Raw genomic sequence first — 23,329 nt, 5'->3', positions numbered from 1 at the left:
ACATTAGAGCTAGGAGGGCCCTGGCACAGAGATCACCTAGTTCTGGGGCTTTAGAGTTGTGTTCAGTAAGGGTTAGTCAGCTAACCTTTAGCTAACCCTTAGCTCTCAGGAGCTAAGGAATGAGATGTGCCCAATTTTTAATACTGATATTACAAAACAAATGTAGCCAAGTGTAAATAACCGGACACTTGAGATAACTGGGAGTTCCCTGTACACTGTTACATGATTTCTTTAAGTCTGAAATAGTATAAAAGTAAACAGTTAAAAATGTAGGAAAGAAGGAACAAGAAATTTCTTTAGAAAAAGAGATGGCTGCTACTGCTGCTGCTGCTAAGTCGCTTGAGTCGTGTCCGACTCTATGCGACCCCATGGACTGCAGCCTACCAGGCTTCTCCGTCCATGGGATTCTCCAGGCAAGAACACTGGAGTGGGTTGCCATTTCCTTCTCCAAGAAAAAGAGATGGAATAATCTTCAAAACAGCCAAAGTGAAAAAAGCTAGGTACAGAAGGATATACCTAACAACCATTCGTCTGATTTTGGTATCAGGGTAATATACCCTTATAAAACAAGTTGGGAGGTATTACCTCAACCATTACTTTCTGAAAGAGTTTGTATAAAATTAGCATTATTCCTTAAGTGTTTGATAAAATTCGTAAGTAAAGCCACCTGGGCTTAGATTACATTTAAAAACTTGTAACAAGCCTTTAAACTTTAACTCAATTATTTAATATATTTAGGGCTATTCAGATTTTCTATTTCTTTACTGCACTGGTTTTGGCAATTAGAGTCTTTCAAGGATTTTGTAGATTTCATCTAAGCAGTTGAATAACTGGCACAAGATTATTCATAGTATTACCTAATTATCCTTTTAATTTCTGTAAGATCTATAATGGTATCCCCTCTTTCATGCCCAATACTGGTCATTTGTATCTTCTTTTTCTCTTTACTAGTCTGTAGAAGTATCATTAATGTGATCTTTTCATAAAAACAATTGTTGGTTTTCACTGATCTTCTTTACTATGTGATACTACCTTAAAAGACAGCTGCTCCTAATGCCTACTTTATTATTGTATAAATAGTACTCTACTATTTATAAAGAACTGTGGGCAGCTCAGAGACAGAAAGAGAAATCCAGAGAAGTTTGATTCCTGATAACAGATATGACAACATTTGCTAAACTTGGTTTGGCATTATCTAGTGTCACAAGCATTGTTTTAATGAATAAGACCAAAATTAAAAAGAAAAACCACTGTATATTCAACCATCTTGCATTATTATGTGATACACACATCTCTGCAACTTTATGTTTTTATCAATGACATACTGAGGATAGAGAAGAGATGTTTTATGATTCCAATCTGTTCCTGCCTAAGACATCCTTACCAACAGCTTTTCCTGTTTGTACAACATTCCGACTTGTTGTAACCATGACGTTTCCAAGTTTTTTGCCACGCTCACTGTTTTGAACAGAACTGAGTAAAGGAGAGAAATGTTAAGTAAGTACAGTTAAAAAAAAAAAAATCACTCACATATACATTAACCACTCTATAATCATCCCCCAAATCAGAATTATTGAGAAAAGAAGATAAATAATTCATTATTTGTTATACATCAATTAATTTACTAATATTTTAAATACAGGAATTTTCAGAAAATTTTAAAAGAATATACAGATGAGCCAGAAAGTGGTGTAAGGACATAAGGATGTATGGTTATACATAATTTGTATGGTCATAATTTACTGAAGTTACTTCACCAGAATAAAAATGGCAAATCCTGCTATTAGTTCACACCATTCTCCATGGAACAGCAGTGTTTTCATTTTGAAACATACACACTGCTGAGCTAGAGAACGTTATGCACATATTTGGTTACTATTTGAAGCACAAGTCTATGAAGTGGAGAAAAACAATTCCCAATTAGCGATGAAACACATGGCATGAATTCAGACACAAGAACGTTCCTAGTATTTTCCCTAAATACTCACTGTGAGAATCTTAACTTCATGTCTGACACTGAGTACTGTCCTTGGAAAGGATGGCTGTAAAACAAAGTTTGAGTTTAGACTATGAGTGTCTCACCAGTGAAGCTGTAACACAGAGTTATCACAAGGAAGTGTCAGGAAACTGCACTGGGGTGACTCAGGCGGGCGGCGGCGCTCCAAACGAGACACCGGAAATAGGGCTCCGATCACAGCTCTCCACTCAGTCACGGAGTCTCTCTCAGCTTATGTACTTTGCTTGTAAAATAGGTGTTTTTTTTTCCTTGGGTGGGGTTGGTTTGTGTTAGTGCCGCCCTAATGTTCCTCTTTGGTCTGAGGTGGGGCCCAAGCACCAACATTTTAAAAAAGCTCCTGGGACAGTCAGGGTTAGAGTCGTTGACTTTGGACATGGCTTGATTCTGGCCATCTTATAAATGGGTGCTATTGGTCAAAGGAAGATTTAATCTGTGTTATCAGAAAAGCAACTCAAAGTGCAGATCTTAGGGAAACAGTATGTATAAAAATCAAGCAACCTGATCAACATTACACTATAAAACAAGGAATCAGTAAACATTCAGATTCTTATCTCATACACAGGGCAGGGGTCCTTCTGTCAATGTCTAACAAAGAAAGTGACCAGAAAAAAAAGAAAAAAAAAAAAAGTCACCCTGGTGAAATTTGCAGCCACTTATTAAAACATTAAAACGCTATTATGTGGCTAATTCACGTGAATGTATGGCAAAAACCACCACAATATTGTAAAGTAATTAGCTTCCAATTAAAATTTTAAAAATGCTAGTATGGCTTTTCAAATGATAACAAATTTATTTACTGGTCACATTAGGCATACATAACAACCTCTCTTTTATCTGGATTTCTGAATCACCAGTTGAAAGCATTGAGAGGACTTAATTTTCTAATCTTTATGAGTGGAAGAAAGGGTTTCAAAGATCTCAAACCTTACATTTAGTTTTGAATATTTCTAAATTATATCCCCTGATGACAGCTGAAGACTATCATCATTTCTGTTTTTAATTTGGTGAAAATACTGAAAATCTGCTGACTATCATATCTGCATAATTTCCGAATTGAATTTTCTGGTCTTTTGCTTCAGCTTTCTTTCTCCTCAACCTAAATAACCTCAGTTATTTACATAGTTTTAAAAGCACTGTTTTCACAATCCTTTAAAACACATGCCAGCTAATCCTCATAAGGACCTGCATTAAAATCTGTAGCGCTGCTTCAAGTTAAAGGCACTACAGCAGATGTAGCAGCTGAGTAAAGATCTGTCCAGGCTAACAGAGCCCCAGGGGAGGAGACAGAGCTGTGAATGGCCACTCCCCCAGCACCACTACAACCAGCGCCACTGGGCAAACAAGCTCACATCCGTTTCTCTTCATTACTCTTTAGAACACAGACCTTGTGGTTAGTGAGGGAGAAGACTTTGAACTTAGACCTTTCATTTAATTCCATTAGTGTTTTTGCCTTTTAATTCTCTATGTTTTTACCACATCCAAATGGCAATCTAGGTTTCTGCCATAGCCCAGTATGAGGACAAAATTCACCAAAACTGGTCCTGAACCTAGTCATGGTTCTTGATGGATAAGTTTAGCAGACATGTTCTCCCAAGCCCTGCTTCCTTGCAGATGCTTCTGCAAGTTACAATGACATAAATCCCTGGGTTTTGTGTGTGTAGCCCCACTAAAGCACATTCCCAAGTCAAGTTTACCCAAGTTCCTAAATAATATGGTAATCAGTACTAAGTTGATTTTTGTCATATTTTCATGAAGAAGTAAAGTTTAAAATACAATGATACACCAATAAAAATTAATTAAAAAACACATACACCAAAAAAACACAAATGAAAACAAAAGTTCAATGTATACTTCTATCATAAAGAAATTAAAATCCTTTAATTTAGAAGTTCCCAATATGTACACATTATATCAACTGATCTCCTTAGACTCCACTCTCCCATTCACATGGTATTTTTTTTCTTAATGGCCCAATTCTCTAGCACATTTAAATGCCTTTTACATGGAATAAAGTCTTTGCCCAGTCAACAGTCAATATTATGACAGGTATTAAATTTTGTTGGATCTTAGAATCTGATATGGAAATGGCACCAGATTTTACTGATTATCTAGGAATTCAAATATTGACTTTAGTTGTTCACACTTCATATTTTACAATAACCTCTCAGTTTTAACCAGTGCTATTTCCCTCAAGGCTTCTATCTCACTTGACCATTCTGCTGAGGCAAAAATCCAGAGAAAGGGAGGAAAGATCGATATGACATACAAGCATCCCCACAGGCTAGGACTTTCGTCTCCTAATTATACTGGAAGCTGGGAGAAATGTTAGTGCTTCCAAAATGCCTTGTGCTTTGTGAGTAAGAAGTGTGAATAGGGAAGCAGTTTTCAGCTGCTTCCCTGTACTTAGGAGCCTTTTTTATTAAAAAATCTATTTAAGGGATTCTTGAAGATATTCACAGTATCATCAGAGTTCAGACATGATTTTCTTTATTCAGAAACCCTTAATAAGTCAACCACCTCTATCACCCTGTAGAGGATGTGCTTACTTCGGATTTATTTCTGCAAGTGCTGGATGCTTGTTGCTGTTCCAGACCCTGTAGTTGTGAGTGTTCTTCCATGCTGTAACAAAGGTCGTCCCATAGTCCGATAAGATCTTTTCATTATCTGTCAAGTAAATATTTGAAAGTTGGGCTGGACTGTAGCCAGTCAGGGTTATAAAGATTAATAACCAATAACAGTAAAGAAATGGCTTTAGCCTCCCTGTCCCCTGCTGCTTTCTTGGGGACAAAGCCTACCAAATGTCAGGAATCTTGGGTCAAGTTCCAGAACCCTAGTAAGAAGCTATGTGGCTTTTGCTAAGTCACTTGATCACCTGGGATTTCATTTTTCTTACTAGAAAATAAGGGGGTTGAGCCAAATATTTTCTAAAGTTCCTAAAAACTCCAAAATATTTCCATGTTCTCCTCACCAAGGTAAGGAGGCATAGTACTATTTATTAAAAACTACAGACTAGAGTGGGTTAAACATACTGACATACATATATATATGGAGTAGGCAATTAGGGTATTTTAAAAAATCTTTTCACAAATACCATTTTCTAAGAAAGGAAATTAGAATAATTGGTTCTTTTTAGCCATTCTTTTTTCTTTATCTTACTATTCGGTGAAACTCATTCTTGAGCCTCCATGCATTTCACGGTCAAAATACTTAATAAGGGGATTTTCATATATTTAATGCATAAAACTTTTTGGCTTCATCACTATCAAGAGGAAGCTTCAATCCACAGTGCTTCTTCTACTTGGAAGAACAGAAAAGGTTTGGAGAACTAATTCAAATGGCTATTGCTTCATATATTAATTCCAAGTTGCTTGCTTTGAAGGTGAAACATGTGACTTTCGTCGCTGGGAGAGGAAGAAAAGAACATTCATGGTTCTATATGTACCATAAGGAAGTGCTTTTAAGAACATATTCATCAATCAGCTCACTGGGCTAAATTTCCTTTAAAAGCTTGGGTGTGAACCAGACTACTTGGGTTGAAGTCCAGCTCAGTCTCCTACCAGGGGGAAGAGCAAGTTATTTAACCTCTCTGTACCTCACTTTCTCAAATCTGTAAAATGAGGATGACATGGTATCTACCTCTAAGATTGCTGAGACGATGAAATGAGTTAGTAGATGTTAAGTGCTCTAAAAAAAATAAGGGTGGGTCTCCACACATGTTAAATGTTCCCTCTGAAAATACATAGCTACTGTGTACTCAGGAAAATATTTTTAAGAAGTAAATTAATTACTCAGGAACATACATGACTGGTGGAGACTTGGGTTTTCTTAATAGACAAACTGAGTGATTCTGGGTTAGAGGATTTAATTTGGGGATCTCAGTTGCTACAATTGTAGAAGAGGCAGACACTTAAAAAAAAAAATCCCATTAACAAATAAGGAGTCACTCCATAGATTTCTTAATGAATGAAGAACATGCCTGAAGCCTGGATTTAAAACTCTACAAATACTATTGGAAGAACTAATCTAGGAGGTGGCAGCAGTGGGGTTGATTTAAATATCTACGGACACCACAACGCGAAGGTATTTAAACACTGTGGAATCATACACTTATAAATGGTTAAGACGGTAAATTGTATATGGATTTCACAATTTTTAAAAAAGCAACCTGGAAACAGTTGGAGATATCATTGAGAAGCAGGAAAAACAGAAGCTCCATATACTTTTAACAGCCTTACCACCATCACTACCAAATCTGCTGCTGCTGCTAAGTCGCTTCAGTCGTGTCCGACTCTGTGAGACCCCATAGACGGCAGCCCACCAGGCTCCCCCGTCCCTGGGATTCTCCAGGCAAGAACACTGGACTTGGTTGCCATTTCCTTCTCCAATGCATGAAAGGGAAAAGGGAAAGTGATACGACTCTTAGCGACCCCACGGACTGCAGCCTACTAGACTCCTCCGTCCATGGGATTTTCCAGGCAAGAGTACTGGAGTGGGGTGCCAGTGCCTTCTCCGACTACCAAATCTACTGATTTGCTAATATGCAGGGTGGCAGGTATCCCAGGTGTGAAAGCTCACTGCAGAGCTTCATTTTCTCCTTGAATATATTCGTTTCTATGGGGAATGAGAATTTTAACACAGGAGTGATTCTATGTTTGCCTGATCCATTTTAAACATTTAATAGGGGTACTGTTAGAATGGATAAATTTGAAGGTTTAATCATTCAGAATGTGATCTGCAATGATTTCTACTTTTTTAATTTTTTTTCCATCCCTCATATATCTTAAAAACATGTAAGCAGTGTTTATAAACAGCACTCAACTACTGATATATCCTTCCATATGGTGGAATACTAAGTCATGTAAAAAGTGATGAAGATCTGCATTTACTCTCTTGATACATGTTTATATTATAAAGAAAAACTAAGCTATAAAAAACATGAAAAATGGGATCCATGTTTGCAAGAGGACTACCATGAACACTACAAAACTAAAATCCAAAACATATGCATAGAAAAAGGTCTAGAAGGATATGAATTACTCAAACTGTGAAGAGTAGTTAATTCTATATGTGTGGAGTGACAGGTAATTTTTCTGATTACTTTATTTCTTATGCAATTCAAAGCATCCAGAGTTACAAAATAAGAAAGTGACTGTGAGCTCCTTACCTAGCTGCAGTGTGGCGGCCAACAGCGCATGAATATAGACTGCAAACTGTGCTCGGATCCACTCGTCACCTCCCTCCCAGCCCGTGCCATCCAGGAAGACGTCGTCCCGGTTCTCAGTCACATGCCTCACTAGGTAATCTGCGAACCTTAGGTCTGCAGTGGTTGGATTGAGCAGCTTCCTAAGTTCTGGATCATGGATCTGGATCAGAGCTTCTTCTACCTAGAGGGTACCCAGGTACAAGTCAGAGTCTGGGCATTCATGCAGACATCCATGCCACACTTTAACTACTGGGAAGTCGGAGTTGGAAATAAAAAATATGAATAATAGCATTCTCAAAAGATGAGCCTAAGAAAGAGAGGTTTTTTATTCTGAAGCTGTTTCTTATTTTTCACTATTTAAAAAAAATGCTCATTTTTTGTTCTTACATGCATAAATACTTAATTTTGAATTATAAAAGTGATTCATGTTGACAAATATTTTGGAAAATATAGAAATGTACAGTAAAAATCACCTTTATCATACAAATAGAAATGAATACAATTAATTAAATACAATTACTAAAAATTTTTGCTTTGACCACACACAGATACTTTGGGGTATATTTATTATATAATACTTGACACAGAAAGAACTATATGTAACTTACAGGTTAGTTTTAAAGTATAATAATAAATAATCATCAGCTTGCCAACCAACTAGAATGTAACAATAATGTTTAAGAAAACTCTGTGGTCCTTTCATCTATATCCTCCTGTCTTGGAAGGTATAATATATGTATTTTTCTCCCTCAATATTGGGATCCATATAGCTTTGAATCCCAGTTAATTTATTGTATTATAAACATTTTCCCAGGAAGCACATTCTGGTACTTTCTGTTAGGAACTACAGAAACCTTAGGGTGGCTGAAATCCCCTCCACCCATTTATAAAAATTATTTTAATTGTAAAAGTTAACAAATTATTTATACTTCTTCTATATTAATAAGATATAAAATGTTTATCTCTAGCTCCTTCCACTTGATATTGGGGCATATTAAATAAGGTAGAGGTATTTAAACTATTTAAATGATAAACACACTTTTATTGTGAGACTATAGTAAGACTCGGAGAAGGCAATGGCACCCCACTCCAGTACTCTTGCCTGGAGAATCCCATGGACGGAGGAGCCTGGTAGGCTGCAGTCCATGGGGTTTCGAAGAGTCTGACATGACTGAGCAACTTCATTTTCCCTTTTCCCTTTCATGCATTGGAGAAGGAAATGGCAACCCACTCCAGTGTTCTTGCCTGGAGAATCCCAGGGACAGGGGAGCCTGGTGGGCTGCCGTCTATGGGGTCGCACAGAGTCGGACACGACTAAAGCGACTTAGCAGCAGCAAAGTAAGACTAGATTGCCTTGGTAGGAATCCTGGCTCATCCACTTAGCAGCTGTCTGATCCCCTCTGTTCCTTAGCTTCACAGGTGTGATACGGACAGTAACAATGCCTATCTCACAGGTTGTTATGAAAATTAGATAAGTTCATATACCTAAGGTGCTTAGGATGCCTGGCAAAGGAAGCAATTATGACCACTATTAGTGTTGTTACTATGCCCCAAATTCCATTTAAAAAAGAAAAACAGGCTCTTTCGTCTAGGCCACCGACATGCCATCCAGACTAAGGAAGACCCGGAAACTTAGGGGCCACGTGAGCCACAGCCACGGCCGCATCGGCAAACACCGGAAACACCCGGGAGGCTGAGGTAATGCTGGTGGCATGCATCATCACAGGATCAACTTCAACAAATACCACCCAGGATACTTTGGGAAAGTTGGTATGAGGCATTACCACTTAAAGAGGAACCAGAGTTTCTGCCCGACTGTCAACCTTGATAAATTGTGGACCTTGGTTAGTGAGCAGACACAAGTAAATGCTGCCAAGAACAAGACAGGAGCTGCTCCTATCATTGATGTGGTGCAATCAGGTTACTACAAAGTTCTGGGCAAAGGAAAGCGCCCAAAGCATCCTGTCATCGTGAAGGCCAAATTCTTCAGCAGAAGAGATGAGGAGAAGATTAAGGGTGTAGGTGGGGCTTGTGTCCTGGTGGCTTGAAGCCACATGCTGGGAAATTCATTAAATGTTAAGTGCTTTTCAAAAATAAAAAAAGAAAAAAGAAAAACAGGGACCAGCAGTCAAGTATCTGCACTCAGATGTCAACTTACTTCCACAATGGCATCACTGAGGTGTTTCTGTTGTCGAAAAAGGATGTTAGTAGCTCCAGCAACAAATCCTCGAATGGTGACATCAGAGAGAAGATGATGCTGCTGCAATGCCATATAAGGCAAACACAGATATCCCTATGAATTACAAGAGTAGAAAATGTTAGAAAAGTAATGGAACAGCCATGTCTCTCATAACAGCTGGTGTTTTGGTGGTTCCGTCACTAAGTTGTGTCCAACTCTTTGTGACCCCACGGACTGGGCCATGGTAGCCCACAAGGCTCCTCTGTCTATGGGATTTTCCAGGCTAGAATACTAGAATGGGTTGCCATTTGCTTTTCCAGGGGATTTCCCCCACTCAGGGATGGAATCTGGGTCTCCTGCATCACAGGTGGATTCTTTACCAACTGAACCACCAGGGAAGCCCCTCGTCAAGCCTAGACAGCTAATAGTAGGAAAGGAAAGTTCCAGTCTTCCTACAACCTCATGCTATTCCTAACACAGCTGATCTTTGAATCAACACAATAATATACCAATAATAACAACCACAGGTCCTGACTGTATTAAGGCCAGTTAATTGCTAACCTGCTCCATTAATGGTCAAATCTTGGCAAGGTGGTCTAACATGAAGGTTTGTCTTGTGTGACCTCTTGGCTTTCAGTTCAACTTAAAAGCTACTATAACCATCAAGCTAGGTTTTTTTTTTTTCATTTAGGAATGAAGTACTAATATTAAGCCCATTAAAAGTCTGCCGTTTATTAGAAAGCTGTTCCTTCTTCCAGTAAAATTTTAAAACACAGGCATTTGCACATAACCACCAAAGTACTCTTGTGAGAATAGCAAAGCACTGCATGGCAATTATTTTACTGTCCTATAATTTAAAATGATACAGTATTTCAAGATATTTGCTACTAAATGTTCAAAGCAAAAATGACCATGGCAGTAGTTGTGTATTTAAAATTTCCAGTTGAATTGCATTTGAAAATGCCATTGCCCTGAAATTTATATTTTAACTGCCAAACCACAGCAGGGAGTTAAGTGTACAAAAAATAGCCTATATCCTGAGAAAAAAGGAATGCTAACACTGGAATGATGCACTGAAGGAGTAAATGGAATTTCTGCTGAAAAATTCTAAATCAAGATAGGTCTCAACAAGTGGCATAATTTGTGTATAAAGCCAGGAGGGAGGACTTGCTGAACTCCTGAGTTTGTTTTCTATCAAGTTCGATGACAGCTTTATTTATTTGTTATCCTAATCATCTTTAAAAAAATAAAACAAAACACTGAACCACAGTTATCCAGATAATGTCTTGTTTCTACCATGAGAATTTCTCTGAGGGAAGGAGACACTATTTCTGCTACTTCATGTCCTTTGCTATGTCTAGGATGTACCATACCGTCAGCTATTAGGAGAAGACATGAGAGAAGACTTCCAGAAGTTGGAATACACGTCTGGTAAACTGGTTTCATTCTCCTTCTTGACAATGTTTTCCTCCCCTCTATAAAATGCGAAATAGCAGAAGCAGCAAAAATAAACCCATGTCTATGCCTTACACATATTCAGTATATAGTGCTTCTCAACCCACGCCCTCTTGTGACTAAAGGTGGAAAGGACCCATGCTCATGCCAAAGCACTCAAACGGCTGGCAGACTCACGGGTCATACTTGACAATGTGTGCTACGTATTAAAAACTTGTTACCTGTTTCTTTTTTTTTTGTTACCTGTTTCTGAACATAAATACTACAATGCTGAATGCTCTTTAAAACTTTATATGGACTCCCCCGAATACTCCTACCTCCCCAGCCAGGACTGAGAATCCTTGATAAGGGCACTTTCAGAACTACCAATATTTACAAAGATTGATTCAGTTGCTCATAGTATTGCATTTCACAACTGATTCTGTTAAAGAAGAAAAGTCTGTTGTCAACAGTGGAATTCTTGGCTAAGTCGCATGAAAACTAAGAATGTAGTTTTTTTAAAAAGTCAATAGTTCAAAGTTCTTTTTTTTAAATGAAGAAATACAGTCCTTAAAATATTACACATATCCATATTCTTTGACCCAGGATTTTACTTCTTACAATTTATCCTACAGATACACCTGTTCATATGTGAGATGTGTAAAAAGTTACTTATTGCAGCATTACTTATCATTGCAAAAGACAGGAAACCTAACTATTCATGACTAGGGCAATGAATCGGAGAAGGCAATGACAACCCACTCCAGTACTCTTGCCTGGAAAATCCCATGGATGGAGGAGTCTGGTAGGCTGCAGTCAATGGGGTCGCTAACAGTCGGACACGACTGAGCGACTTCACTTTCACTTTTCACTTTCATGCACTGGAGAAGGAAATGGCAACCCACTCCAGTGTTCTTGCCTGGAGAATCCCAAGGACGGGGGAGCCTGGTGGGCTGCCGTCTATGGGGTCGCACAGAGTCGGACACGACTGAAGTGACGCAGCAGCAGCAGCAGCAGCAGGGCAATGAATAAATGTTTTTCTATATGATGGAGTACCCTGCATTAAGTGATGAAGTTCATCTCCAGGGAATATTTTGTTAAAAAAAAAAAAAAAAAAAAGGACATAGATTAGGTAAGGTTGGTTACCAACAGAGAGGGGAATAAATTTCCTGCTATTCTCTGAGTAGCAGGGAATGGAATGAGAGAGATTTTTTATTATTATAGATGCTCTGGAACCTTCTTAATATTGAACCATGTAAAAGCACTGCAGATTTATAAAGTTATTTTAAATAGTAGTTCAAAATAACCTTAAAATTTTAGCATCATCACTTTTACCGATGGTCAATCAAGCCTAAATTTAAAGGTCTCCAACGTACAGAGGCATGGCTTCCCTGGTGGCTTAGACGGTAAAGCGTCTGCCTACAATGCAGGAGACCCGGGTTCGATCCCTGAGTCGGGAAGATCCCCTGGAGAAGGAAACGGCAATCCACTCCAGTACTATGGCCTGGAAAATGTACAGTGGCACTAAGAGTCTGAGTACATTAAAATACAGCAGCCTCTACACCCAAACACACCACCACTTTCCACTTTTCTAGGGTGCTTTAACTTCTACATTCGGGCTGAGGTATATAATGGCCAAAAAAAAAAGAAACGGAAGAGATATTTGCACACCTATGTTCACAGCAGCACTACTCACAATAGCCAAAATGCAGAAGCAACCCAAATGCCCATCGATGGATAAATGGATAAGGAAAATGTGGTATATACATACAATGGAATATGATTCAGCCTGAGGAAGGACAGGAATTCTGTCATTTGCTACAACATGGATGAACCTTGAGGATAGTGTGTTAAGTGAAATAGGCCAGTCACAAAAAGATAAATGCTCTATGATTCTACTTATGTAAGTATTTAAAAATAGTTAAGTTCATAGAAACAGTGATGGGTGCCAAGGGTTGGGTGAGGGGAGAATGGGGAGTTGTGGTTTAAAGAATACAGACTTTCAGTTTTGCATGATGAGAAAGTTCTAGAGATCTGTAGTACAACCATGAGAATACACTTAATACCACATAATTATGCACTTAAAAATGATATAGAGTGGATAAATCTTATATTTGTTTTTTGACCACGACTAAAATGAAGAAAAAGATAGCATCAAAAAACACACCTCAGCTTGGAAAATCTGGCAGACCTGTTGTGAGCTGATCTGTTACAGCACTTCAAAAGCATACTGCCTTCTCCGTTGTGACCTGGGAAGGGCTACAATGTCATCAGGACCAACTGCCACTTTCTTATCTCTTAGGTCTGAGATGATAAGCATGTTTGTGAACCGCAAGCCTCCATACTGTAGGGGTGTCAGTTCTCTCCAAACTTTATCTAGCACTTAAAGGTAACCCCTATCTAAATCTTAAGTATAAGAACTTAAGTTGATCCTGAAATTGATGTGGAAATGCAAAGGGCTAAGAAACTCCTGAAGAACAATAGCAAGAGGGGAAGCCTTTTCTCTGCCTGACACGACATAATGGTAATTAATACAGTGCGTGACTGACCCAAGGATAGACAGATACATGGATGAAGCAGCAACAAAGCACAGAGACAGACGCCCTTCCTCAATATACACAAAAATGAATTCCAGGTAGACAAAACCCAAAATGTGGAAGTCAAAACTACAAAGCCTGAAGTCTCACAAATCATGACAATGAGGGAGACAATCCAGAAGGTTTAAACAATTACTACACAAAAGGAAATTCAAAAGGTTACCAAGAATATGAAAAGATGGTCAGCCTCAACAGTGACTACTGAAAAAAAGACAAGAGCCACGAGATACCATCAGACTGGCTAAATATTAGGAGGTTTGACAATAACAACCGTTGGTGAGAATGTGAAGCAAAGGGAACTCTTATCCACTGCTGTAGGAATAGAAATTGTCACAACCACTTTAGAAAACAGTTTGGAATTATTCTAGTAAAGCTAATCTACCCATTCCTTATAATCCAGTATTCCCACTTCTAAGCACTGACTCCTAAAGAAATGCTTGCACGTATACAGCCAAGATTACTGAATAAGAATTTAACAGAAGCGTTATTTGTAGTAACCAGAAACTAGAAACAATGTAGATATCCATCCACAGAATTTATATATTGCAGAATAGCCAAAACCAGAAAACTACAGAGGAATAATAAAACACAACTTCATGCAAAATTATGATGAAACTAAAAATCATGTTGAGAGAGGAGGGGGAAAAATTGTGGTGCCACTTAAATAAATAAAACTCAAAAACATGCATCTATTGCTTTTTAGCTAGTCGTCAAGTTATTTATAGGTTCCCTAAATTTGAATATGACACAACTGTAAGCAAGCAAACCAAATATAAACTCAGAAGCAATATTTAAAGAAGTTTAATACATGAAGCAGAAAAAATTTTGTTTTCCAACTACATTTACTATTAATTCTTTCATAAGTTTACTGCTTTACTAAAACAGTTACAGACTGAAACAACAGAATTCTAAATTAAGTGATCTTCTGGTGGAGGCAATTATTACTAAATTTTTAAAAGTACCAGATACATGTAATTTAAAAAACTAAGAAGTAGGTGTTCACCTTTTTTTAAAAGTTAAAACTTTCACTTTGAAAAAATTTTTTTTTAGTGAATACCTAAAATCACCATAGATATCTATGAATACCTGGGTACATTTCCTAAATTTTCATCTTTCTCCTTTGGTTCCCTCATTGCCCTCCCCTCATCCCGCGGAATCCTGTCCTAAAGTTGCCACCAGTCCCATCTCCTCTCCCTCAGCAACCTCGTTTCTTCCTCACATCCCTAATTCAGCTCTCAGGAAAAGTTCAAGCATATTTTCAGGTCTGGTACCTATAGTGTTTATGTAATAAGCCTCATCTCTAAGACTGAGAAGAAATGCACCATCAGTTTCAAGCCCCAGAGAGAAGACTGGAAATTCGGAGCTTTGGAATCTCTCCAAGCATAACTTTCATATGTGAACACAGTCAGGGGACCAGTCAACTCATTATTCTCTTCAAAGCTTGCTATCTTACTTCAGCAATACTGTGTGGGCATCCAAGCTTCTCTCTGGCTATATTTGAAATGACTTTTCAGGATGTTTTGCTAATCCAGGTCTTCTCTACAAGTATTTTTAAGATCTTCAAGAGAAGGAAAGAAGAAAAGCCTAAAGGCAAGTCATTTTTAAGTATATTTCATATTCCAAAGCTGCTGACATCAAAGAATCAGCAATTGTATTTGAAACTGTGATTAAACAAGTTAGATTTGAGTCATTACATAATAAAACAGAAAACCTAAAAGGAAAATGTTTAATTTACCATAATGATGGTGGTAAGCCCATCATATATTCAGTACTGGTGTACAAAGAGAATATTCTGTCAAACAGTTTATTAACAGCACATACAACACATTAACATTGCTTTGTTTAGTTCAGCGACCTCGCAGACAAAACCAAAATCCCCCACCCCAGTTAATCTCCCTCCTGGTATCTCCACAATGATAAAAATTAGAGTGGGTGGGTTAAGTTGCAAAAGTAAGGGCTCCAAAAAGTATAGGCAGTCATGACACCCACATGTGAGTTCAGAAAACCCACAATTTGTGGCTGTTGAGTATACTTAGTAGTCTGAGGGCCCAGAGTTTTCTCCCCAGGCTCCTAAACTCCAGTTTTAAGCAAATATGCATTAGTTCAATCAAGAAACCGATTAAGATAATTTCAACATCCCCTAACAGACCACAAAATGAACAAAGACAGCATTTTCTGCTAACTATTCAGCAATACTGACTTGGGGCAAGTACTTATTTGTAAAACTAGATAAACCCAGAAAGAATTTACCACATAGTGGAGAAGAACTGATGTCAAGTCAATGCTATCCATTTTCTTTTCCATATAAAGTTTTACTTCCAGCATAAAGGAAGGTATTTAGAGAAAAACATAAATTTTGTTCTAGTTACTGGACAGATGTATCTGTCTTTCATGGTTAAACTGAAAAGCCATGGATACAAGAATTTAGAACCTAGTATAGGGCCTGGCACGTAGGAAGGTAGTAAATACTTCTTTGACTGAAAAATGAAATGGGACTTTTCATCTTCTTCATTACAAAAAATAATTCATGAATGAGAATAAAGTAGCTTCTCCTGTTAGGATTAAAAAAAAAAAACACAAACCTCAAATGTAGCTTCCAGAATCCTAATATAGTATTACTGACATAAAGAAATGATATCCTAGAAATAAGATACTAAATCAAAGATGCAATTTGTTTTACTATGGTGTGTTTAAATTATTTAAAAAAATTAGAAATACGTTTTGTATGTTTTTCCATAAAAAGATTAAAGATTAATTTTTAAGGCAAGTTAACCAAAACAGTGTATTATATCTATGAAGGGTACTAATATTTAAGTTAGCCATCTAAGCTTTTTATTCTTTCTTATAAAATTGAAGCTTTTGGAATTATGGTATTTTAATATAGATTCATTAAATGTAATCAAGGCTGTCTTGTTTTTTTTCCCCTGAAGGTAAACCTGACTAATGAAAAACACACCAAACACAGTGATTGCTAACCTCAGTTTCCAAACTCTAATCAAAATCTCCTGCAGTCTTACATCATGGTCACAGGTGTCATAGTACTACACATCTGCTATGTTATTTTACACTTTTCAATGAGAATTTGCACACTTAAATGTGTTCAACACTGAAAGTTAAATTCTGAAAGGATTTTGTGCTATCCTTATGGGCATTAATGAAGGACGTTAACTCTTACCTTTGTGAAGATGGCCAGGGGCATGCCATACTGGTCCTCCTCCAAGCCAGAAATCAGCCCTGGTATTAGGACCACCTGGCCGGTATTAGCTTGAGGTTGAACAGTAATCGGAGGACTATCTGAGGGCAAAGAGTCCTTTGGAAATGAGTTTGTCTGTTCTGACCCCACCTGTTCTCGTTCTTTCAAGGAGGAGTCCTCTAAGACAGTAGGATCCAAGGTCTCCCAGTCACTTTCTGAAGACTCTGGAGATGGGCGAGAAGGAGGTTTCAGATATTGATTGCTATCACTGGCTTCTTGTTCACTGCTATCATCTTCTACCTGGAACAAAGGTTCTTCAGTTTTGATGGCTGCATCTCCTCCATGGTTTCCCAGGATTTTCTTGACAGTTCCCAAGTTGGTATTTGAAATGTCAGAAGCAGGCACAGAAACAAATTCATCTGCAGGGGGATTACTTTCCTGAAGCCCAGCATCTTCAGACATACTTTTTCGGGGTCTATACTGAGAACTGTCACTGAGTCCATGTTCAATCATGCCTAAAACATACAATATTGGAGAACAGTTTGGCTTAGAAAAAGATATCAGAAGATAAGAGCTGTGTGTTCTGCTTTAAATAGTGGAACTCCTATAAAAATTTTTAAAGAGCTATGCTTACTCAAATTTTAATTGAAAAAAAGAAAATCTCAGACAAAAGAAAAATCTATTGTCAAAGTAAAAATATCCTATTAAAATAGACGGTGACCCTAACCACTTTGTCCTTGACAATTTTTATCATTCAAAGGTCCAGAATAAGTAAGAGAATGGAAACTGCTACCCTCTTACCTGGAAAAAGGGATAACACAGTCATCAGGGCACCCACCAATTTATTCACTGGAGAAATATAAAAGAGAACCTGAAATGGAGTCAATCAAAATTAAATTAGAAAATCCACAAGTCCACAATGACACTTTTTAAAAAAGAAAAAAGCAAAGAAGGGAGAGAAGAAAACTCTTCTTTATGGAAGTATAACAGCTAATAAATACAGAATTAATGACAGAATCAGAAAACCATGGTTCAAGTAAAAATTACCAACGGATGCTGAAACTATTGTGCAAGGCTCTTGGGCAACAGGATATTTATTCATATTAGCTTCAAATTTATCATCCCACAGTTCACCTATTAATTGCAAAGGAAAATAACAAGTACTAATATGAAGAAACCTGGCGATCACCACCTTAGTCAAATGATCAAACTTCATATCACCAATAAGAGAACAAGCAGTTATGGGCCTCCAGTTATGATGCCCCAGGAGGACACATCACTACCTATACAATATTCTTGCCAAAAAAGTTTAATCTGAAATGAGAAAAAGGAAAATAATCATACAAATCTAATATAAAAATGCAACTAATCTGGATTATTAAAAAAAAAAATCCATGTTATAAAAACAGAGAAACAAAACAAGAAGCGAGGTGGTAGAACTGTTTGAGATTAAAGAGAGCTAACAATGCAATACATGATCCATGGTCCCCAGATTAAGAAAAGCAAACAGTTTATAGCACATTATTATGATACCTAGGGAAATCTGAAAAGGCACTGTACATTAGATATCATTTATTATCTCAGTGTTAAATTTCTCGAATAGGAAAATACTTTTGTTATGTAGGAATATACCCTATTTTTTTTTAAAAGGTTTTATTTATTTACTTTTGGCTGTGCTGGGTCTTCATTATTGTGTGGGCTTTTTCTTTAGTTGCAGAGAGCTGGAGCTCGGAGAAGGTGATGGCACCCCACTCCAGTACTCTTGCCTGGAAAATCCCATGGATGGAGGAGCCTGGTGGGCTGCAGTCCATGGGGTCGCACAGAGTCGGACACGACTGAAGTGACTTAGCAGCAGCAGGAGCTACTCTCCAGGTGTGGTGTGACAGCTTCTCATTGTGGTGGCGTCTCTTGTGGAGCATGGGCTCTAGGGCTCACAGGCTTAGCTGTCCCACAGCATGTGGGATACTCCTGGATCAGGGATTGAACCCATGTCTTCTACATTGGCAGGTCGACTCTTTACCACTAAGCCACCAGGGAAGCCCCAGGAATATACCTTTATTCTTAAGAAATATATCTGAAAATGTTTAGGGATGAAGTACCGTGGTTCTACAAATTAGTTGAAAATTATTATGATTCAGGGGGAAGAATGAATGTATATAAAACAATGTAATGCAGAAGTGGCAAAATGCTACAACAGATGAAGGATGTAAAGTGTCCATTATAAAATTATTCCATCAACTTTCTTGTAGGGTTTTCAGAATAAAAATTGAGGGATAGGGTTCAGTTAGATACACAACTACAACTAACACTAGTGATAATTAAATGAGATGAAAAAACAAGCATATAGTTGCTGAGGTGAGTTTTTTTTCTTTGTTTTAACAATTAAATCATTTAGTAGCACGAAGTCATATCTAATAAAGCATGGTGCCCACAATCACCTGTGCTCTCCTTAAACATTGATGATTTAAGGAGTAGTGTGCAAATACAGAGAAACCAAGACTTGCATTAAAGGATGTCTTTACCAAGTGAATATAAAAAGGGTATACCTATGATTTGCCATGTTAAATAAAGTCTACTTGATCATAAATGTGGCTAGACTAAGTATTATTTTGCAAAATTTTTTTTTCAGATATATGTAACCATGTGTGCTGCGTTGAAAAACATTTTTTTACAATTATAAGTTGCAATAAAAATTTGAAACTTACAACTAAACAACAAAAAACCAAATCTGATTAAAAATGGGTATAGGATTAGGGAAGACATTTCTCCAAGGAAGATATACAAGTGGCCCACAAAAACATGAAAAGGTGCTCACATAACTAATTATTAGGAAAATGCGAATCAAAACCAGGAGATACTACCTCACACCTATTAGGATGGCTACTATCAAAAAACAAGCAAATAACAAATGCTGGATAGAATGTGGAAAAATTGGAACCCTTGTGCACTGTTGGTAGGAATGTAAAATGGTGAGGCCACTATGGAAAACACATCAGTTCCTCAAAACATTAAAAACAGAACTACCATGTGATTCAGAGATGCCACTTCTAGGTATACACTCCAAAACACTGAAACCAAGGCCTTGAAGACATTTACACAGACCCATGTTCACAGCAGTATTATTCATGAGAGCCAAAAGGCGGAAGCAACCCAAGTGTCCATCAATGAATGAAGGGATAAAAAAATGCTCTATGTACATGCAATGGAATATTATTCATCCTTAAAAAGGAAGGAAATTCTGACATCTGTTGTACATGGATGAACCTTGAGGACACTGTGCTAAATGAAATAAGCCAAACACATATGATTTCACTTGTGAGAAACCTAGAATAGTCCAGTTTATAGAGACAGAAAGTACAAGGGTGGTCGCCAGTGGTGGGAGAAGGGGTGAAAGTGGAGTTATTGTTTAATGGGTAGAGTTTTGGTTTTGCACAATGAAGAGAGTTCTGAGGACAGATGGTAATACCACAACAATGTGAACACACTTAATGCTATGAAACTGCACACTTGAAAATGGTTAAGATGGTTAATTATATGTTACATGTATTTTACAACTAAGAGCTTTTTTTAAAGGTTGAAATATTGCACTAGTACATGCTTCATTCTTTTTTTTAAATTTACTTTCCTGTTTGAAGAAAGAATACATATTCATTCAGAAAACCAGAATAAAGAAAAGTATTTCCTTGTTAAAAAATATGCATGGTCACCAAACTGTTGCTGTCTTTCCTTCCAATCTCATTTAAATGAATAAATACATTTATTTATAAAATCAGAATCCTGGGCTTGATATGTAGTTGGATCACCATTTTTCACTTAACATGCTATGAAACATCTTTCCAATAATAAAACCACTCAGAATCTTTTTTGTTGTTTGGAATTATATACAAGATAAATCAAAACTTAAGTTATCCATTGATAATTTATTATTAAACATGATTCTGTGAAAGAATCTCTTGGAGCTCTGTGTCAACTCAGATAAATTCTGGAAAATAAATCTCTTAAGAGGACAATTACTGGGCCAAATGGATAAACATTTTTATGATAATGAATTATACTGGACATTGTGAATGACTGACCTTCCAACATCCATTCCATCTCTATTGAGCACAGTAATAGTGACCACAGATCCAGGGATGGCTCCTGGCTAGTCTAAACCAGAGGTCAGCAAACTTTCTATAGAGGGTGAGATAGTAAGCATTTTTCATTTGTGGGCCATTTGGTCTCTGTTCCAACTACTTAACTCTCCCACTGTAGTGCAAAGGCAGCCATAAACAATAAGTTGAAGAATGGCTGAAACTGTGTTCCAAGAAAACTTCATTTACAACAATAGCTGGTGGGCCAGATTTGGCCCTTGGGCTTAAGTGTGCAGACCTTGGTCTAAAATCCCTTATAATTTTTTATCTAAAATCATGGTAATCCCATCCCTTTGTACCAGAGAGTGCATCTGGAACCCAGACTTAAGCCAATCAATACAGGCATTTCTTTAGCAACAATTATTAGTTCTGAGTAGGCATATGGCCTCACAGGCCCAAATGAATTGAAGGGAAGAATTCTCATTAAATTAGGGAAAAGATATTATCTCTGCCACTAGCATATAGATGAGGCAGCATATATAGCTCAACTACTGTTGGCAGTAATCCTATACTACAAGGGAAATCAGGCTCAAGATAAAGCTAGCATTGTGGACTGTAGAGCAAAGAGATGAAAAAAATCTAGGTAATTAATTATATTATCAAACCATTCAGTCAACATACTCTCAAGTCTGAAGCAAGCCAATACATTTTTTAAGTCAATTTAGACTGAGTTTTGGGGACTTCCCTAGTGGTCCAGGGGAAGACTCTGGACTCCTACTGCAGAGGGTGCAGGTTCCATTCCTGGTCAGGTAACTAAGATTCCGCATGCCAATGCAGCACGGCCACATATGCGTACATACATAGAGTTCTCTATTACCTATATAGTCAAAACCACCTTGATAACTGAATACTATCAAACTGCCCCCAGAAAACACTGCACGAATTCACACTTCTATAGTAGTAAAAAAGAATACGTACTTTAAGCTCACCACAATTTGATAGCCAAAAAAGTCTTAATTTATACTTTAGTTTTATTTTAAGAAATGTCAATAAATGTTAAATATTCCATCCATTCAAATCTCACCTTTTTTTCAAGAAGAATTAGTTTAAATAGGATTAGAACCTGAAGAAAGAAAAATAATATTGTATTAAAATAAGAAATCCAAGCCTATTATTCATTTGCCTTTGTCCTTCCTCAAACATAACCATGTAACATTGAGTCAATAATATTAAATAATTCTAGTGCTTTAAAAATAATTGAAAATCATGAACTTATACTGAGAAATTAAGTATCTGAGTTCTCTAAAAAATGTGATGCTGCTGCTAAGTCGCTTCAGTCGTGTCCAACTCTGTGCAACCCCATAAATCACTATCAAATTGGACTTTTGGGAGGAAGTTGTGCCATTTTTTGCTTGAAATATCTGCAAGCCCGTTAAAGGGAAGGTACTTTTCATTTACTTCTGTTTGTCCAGGGCACTCACAGAGCAGACACTCACTATATGTGTTAAGGGAACAATCAATGCGTGTATGCCCCAGTCAAAAGATGTTAAGTATAGATATTTTGCTGGAAAATGTTTCACTCTCAGGGCAGCATACAAAATAGTCTACAAGATTAATTAAAACGTATTTCTTTCACATGTTGTATACACACACACACACACACACACATACACATATACACACAATGGACTACTACTCAGGCATAAGAAACAATGCCATTTGGAGCAATACGGATGGACCTGGAGATTATCATACTAAATGAAGTAAGTCAGAGGGAGAAGACAAATGCCATAGGATATCACTTACATGTGGAATCTAAAATACAATGCAAATAAACTTATCCATGAAATAGACTCACAGGCTTACAGAACAGATTTGTGGTTGCCAAGTGTGTGTGGCGGAGGTTGTGAGGAGTGATTGAGAGTTTGAGATTGGTGGATGCAAACTATTACGTACAGAATGGATAAACAAGGTCCTGCTATATAGCATAGGGAACTATTCTCAACATCCTGTAATAAACCATAGTGAAGAAGAATAGAATAAAATAAAACATGTTTCTTTCCACTCTAATTTCATAATATCCAAAATATCAACAACTGTATAAAAAAGTATCCTATCCTGCACTGAAATAAACAGACACCGTGTACTTTTAGAAATTTCTATTATATAAGCACTACCAACACTTTTAACTTTCTATCATTATGACAGCTGTCTCAGAAAAATTAAAACATGGTTATGCCATAATCTGCATTAGACCATGCAGCTCATGAAATCTGCCTAGTTAAATGAACATAATTTGAGTACATCATAAATTTAAATAAGGTATCATACCTTGTGTCGAAAATGAAGCACAAGATCCCGAGGAGATAAACCTATAATGTTAAAAAAAGAAAAGAAAAGCTAATCTGTGACTATAACCTACTGTTTTTGTCAAAGGAAGTTTTAATCTCCTCCAAAAAGTTAGGTAAAAGTAGGGCTATGCAAAATTTAAATATTTATGTAATATCTGATTATGTACACATACAAACAGAACTTCAACACTGTCGCACAGAACGTCCTGAAATAATGGAAATATTCTAAATCTACATTGTCCAATAGAGTAGACGTAAGTGGCCACTGAGTACTTGAAATAC

At 37.2% G+C, this 23,329-nt stretch overlaps 1 protein-coding gene and 1 pseudogene across 1 annotated transcript in view; one reads left to right on the top strand and one right to left on the bottom strand.

The window, feature by feature from the left end:
* AVL9 (AVL9 cell migration associated) overlaps positions 1-23,329 on the bottom strand; it is a 58,653-nt gene that overhangs the window by 6,000 nt on the left and 29,324 nt on the right. Inside the window, exons 7-15 of the mRNA XM_005889122.3 lie at positions 23,028-23,068; positions 21,781-21,819; positions 17,425-17,494; positions 16,606-17,138; positions 9,379-9,513; positions 7,182-7,401; positions 4,564-4,681; positions 1,989-2,042; positions 1,385-1,473 (exon numbers count right to left, since the gene is read on the bottom strand). Coding sequence (XP_005889184.1) covers positions 1,385-1,473; positions 1,989-2,042; positions 4,564-4,681; positions 7,182-7,401; positions 9,379-9,513; positions 16,606-17,138; positions 17,425-17,494; positions 21,781-21,819; positions 23,028-23,068 — 1,299 coding nt within the window. The remainder of the gene's footprint in view (positions 1-1,384; positions 1,474-1,988; positions 2,043-4,563; positions 4,682-7,181; positions 7,402-9,378; positions 9,514-16,605; positions 17,139-17,424; positions 17,495-21,780; positions 21,820-23,027; positions 23,069-23,329) is intronic.
* Positions 8,807-9,330, top strand: LOC102264350 (large ribosomal subunit protein uL15-like; annotated as a pseudogene).

The sequence above is a fragment of the Bos mutus genome, chromosome 4, assembly GCF_027580195.1.
Source record: "Bos mutus isolate GX-2022 chromosome 4, NWIPB_WYAK_1.1, whole genome shotgun sequence".
In the NCBI taxonomy this organism is placed as follows: domain Eukaryota; kingdom Metazoa; phylum Chordata; class Mammalia; order Artiodactyla; family Bovidae; genus Bos; species Bos mutus.
This window is presented reverse-complemented; position numbering and strand designations above follow the sequence as displayed.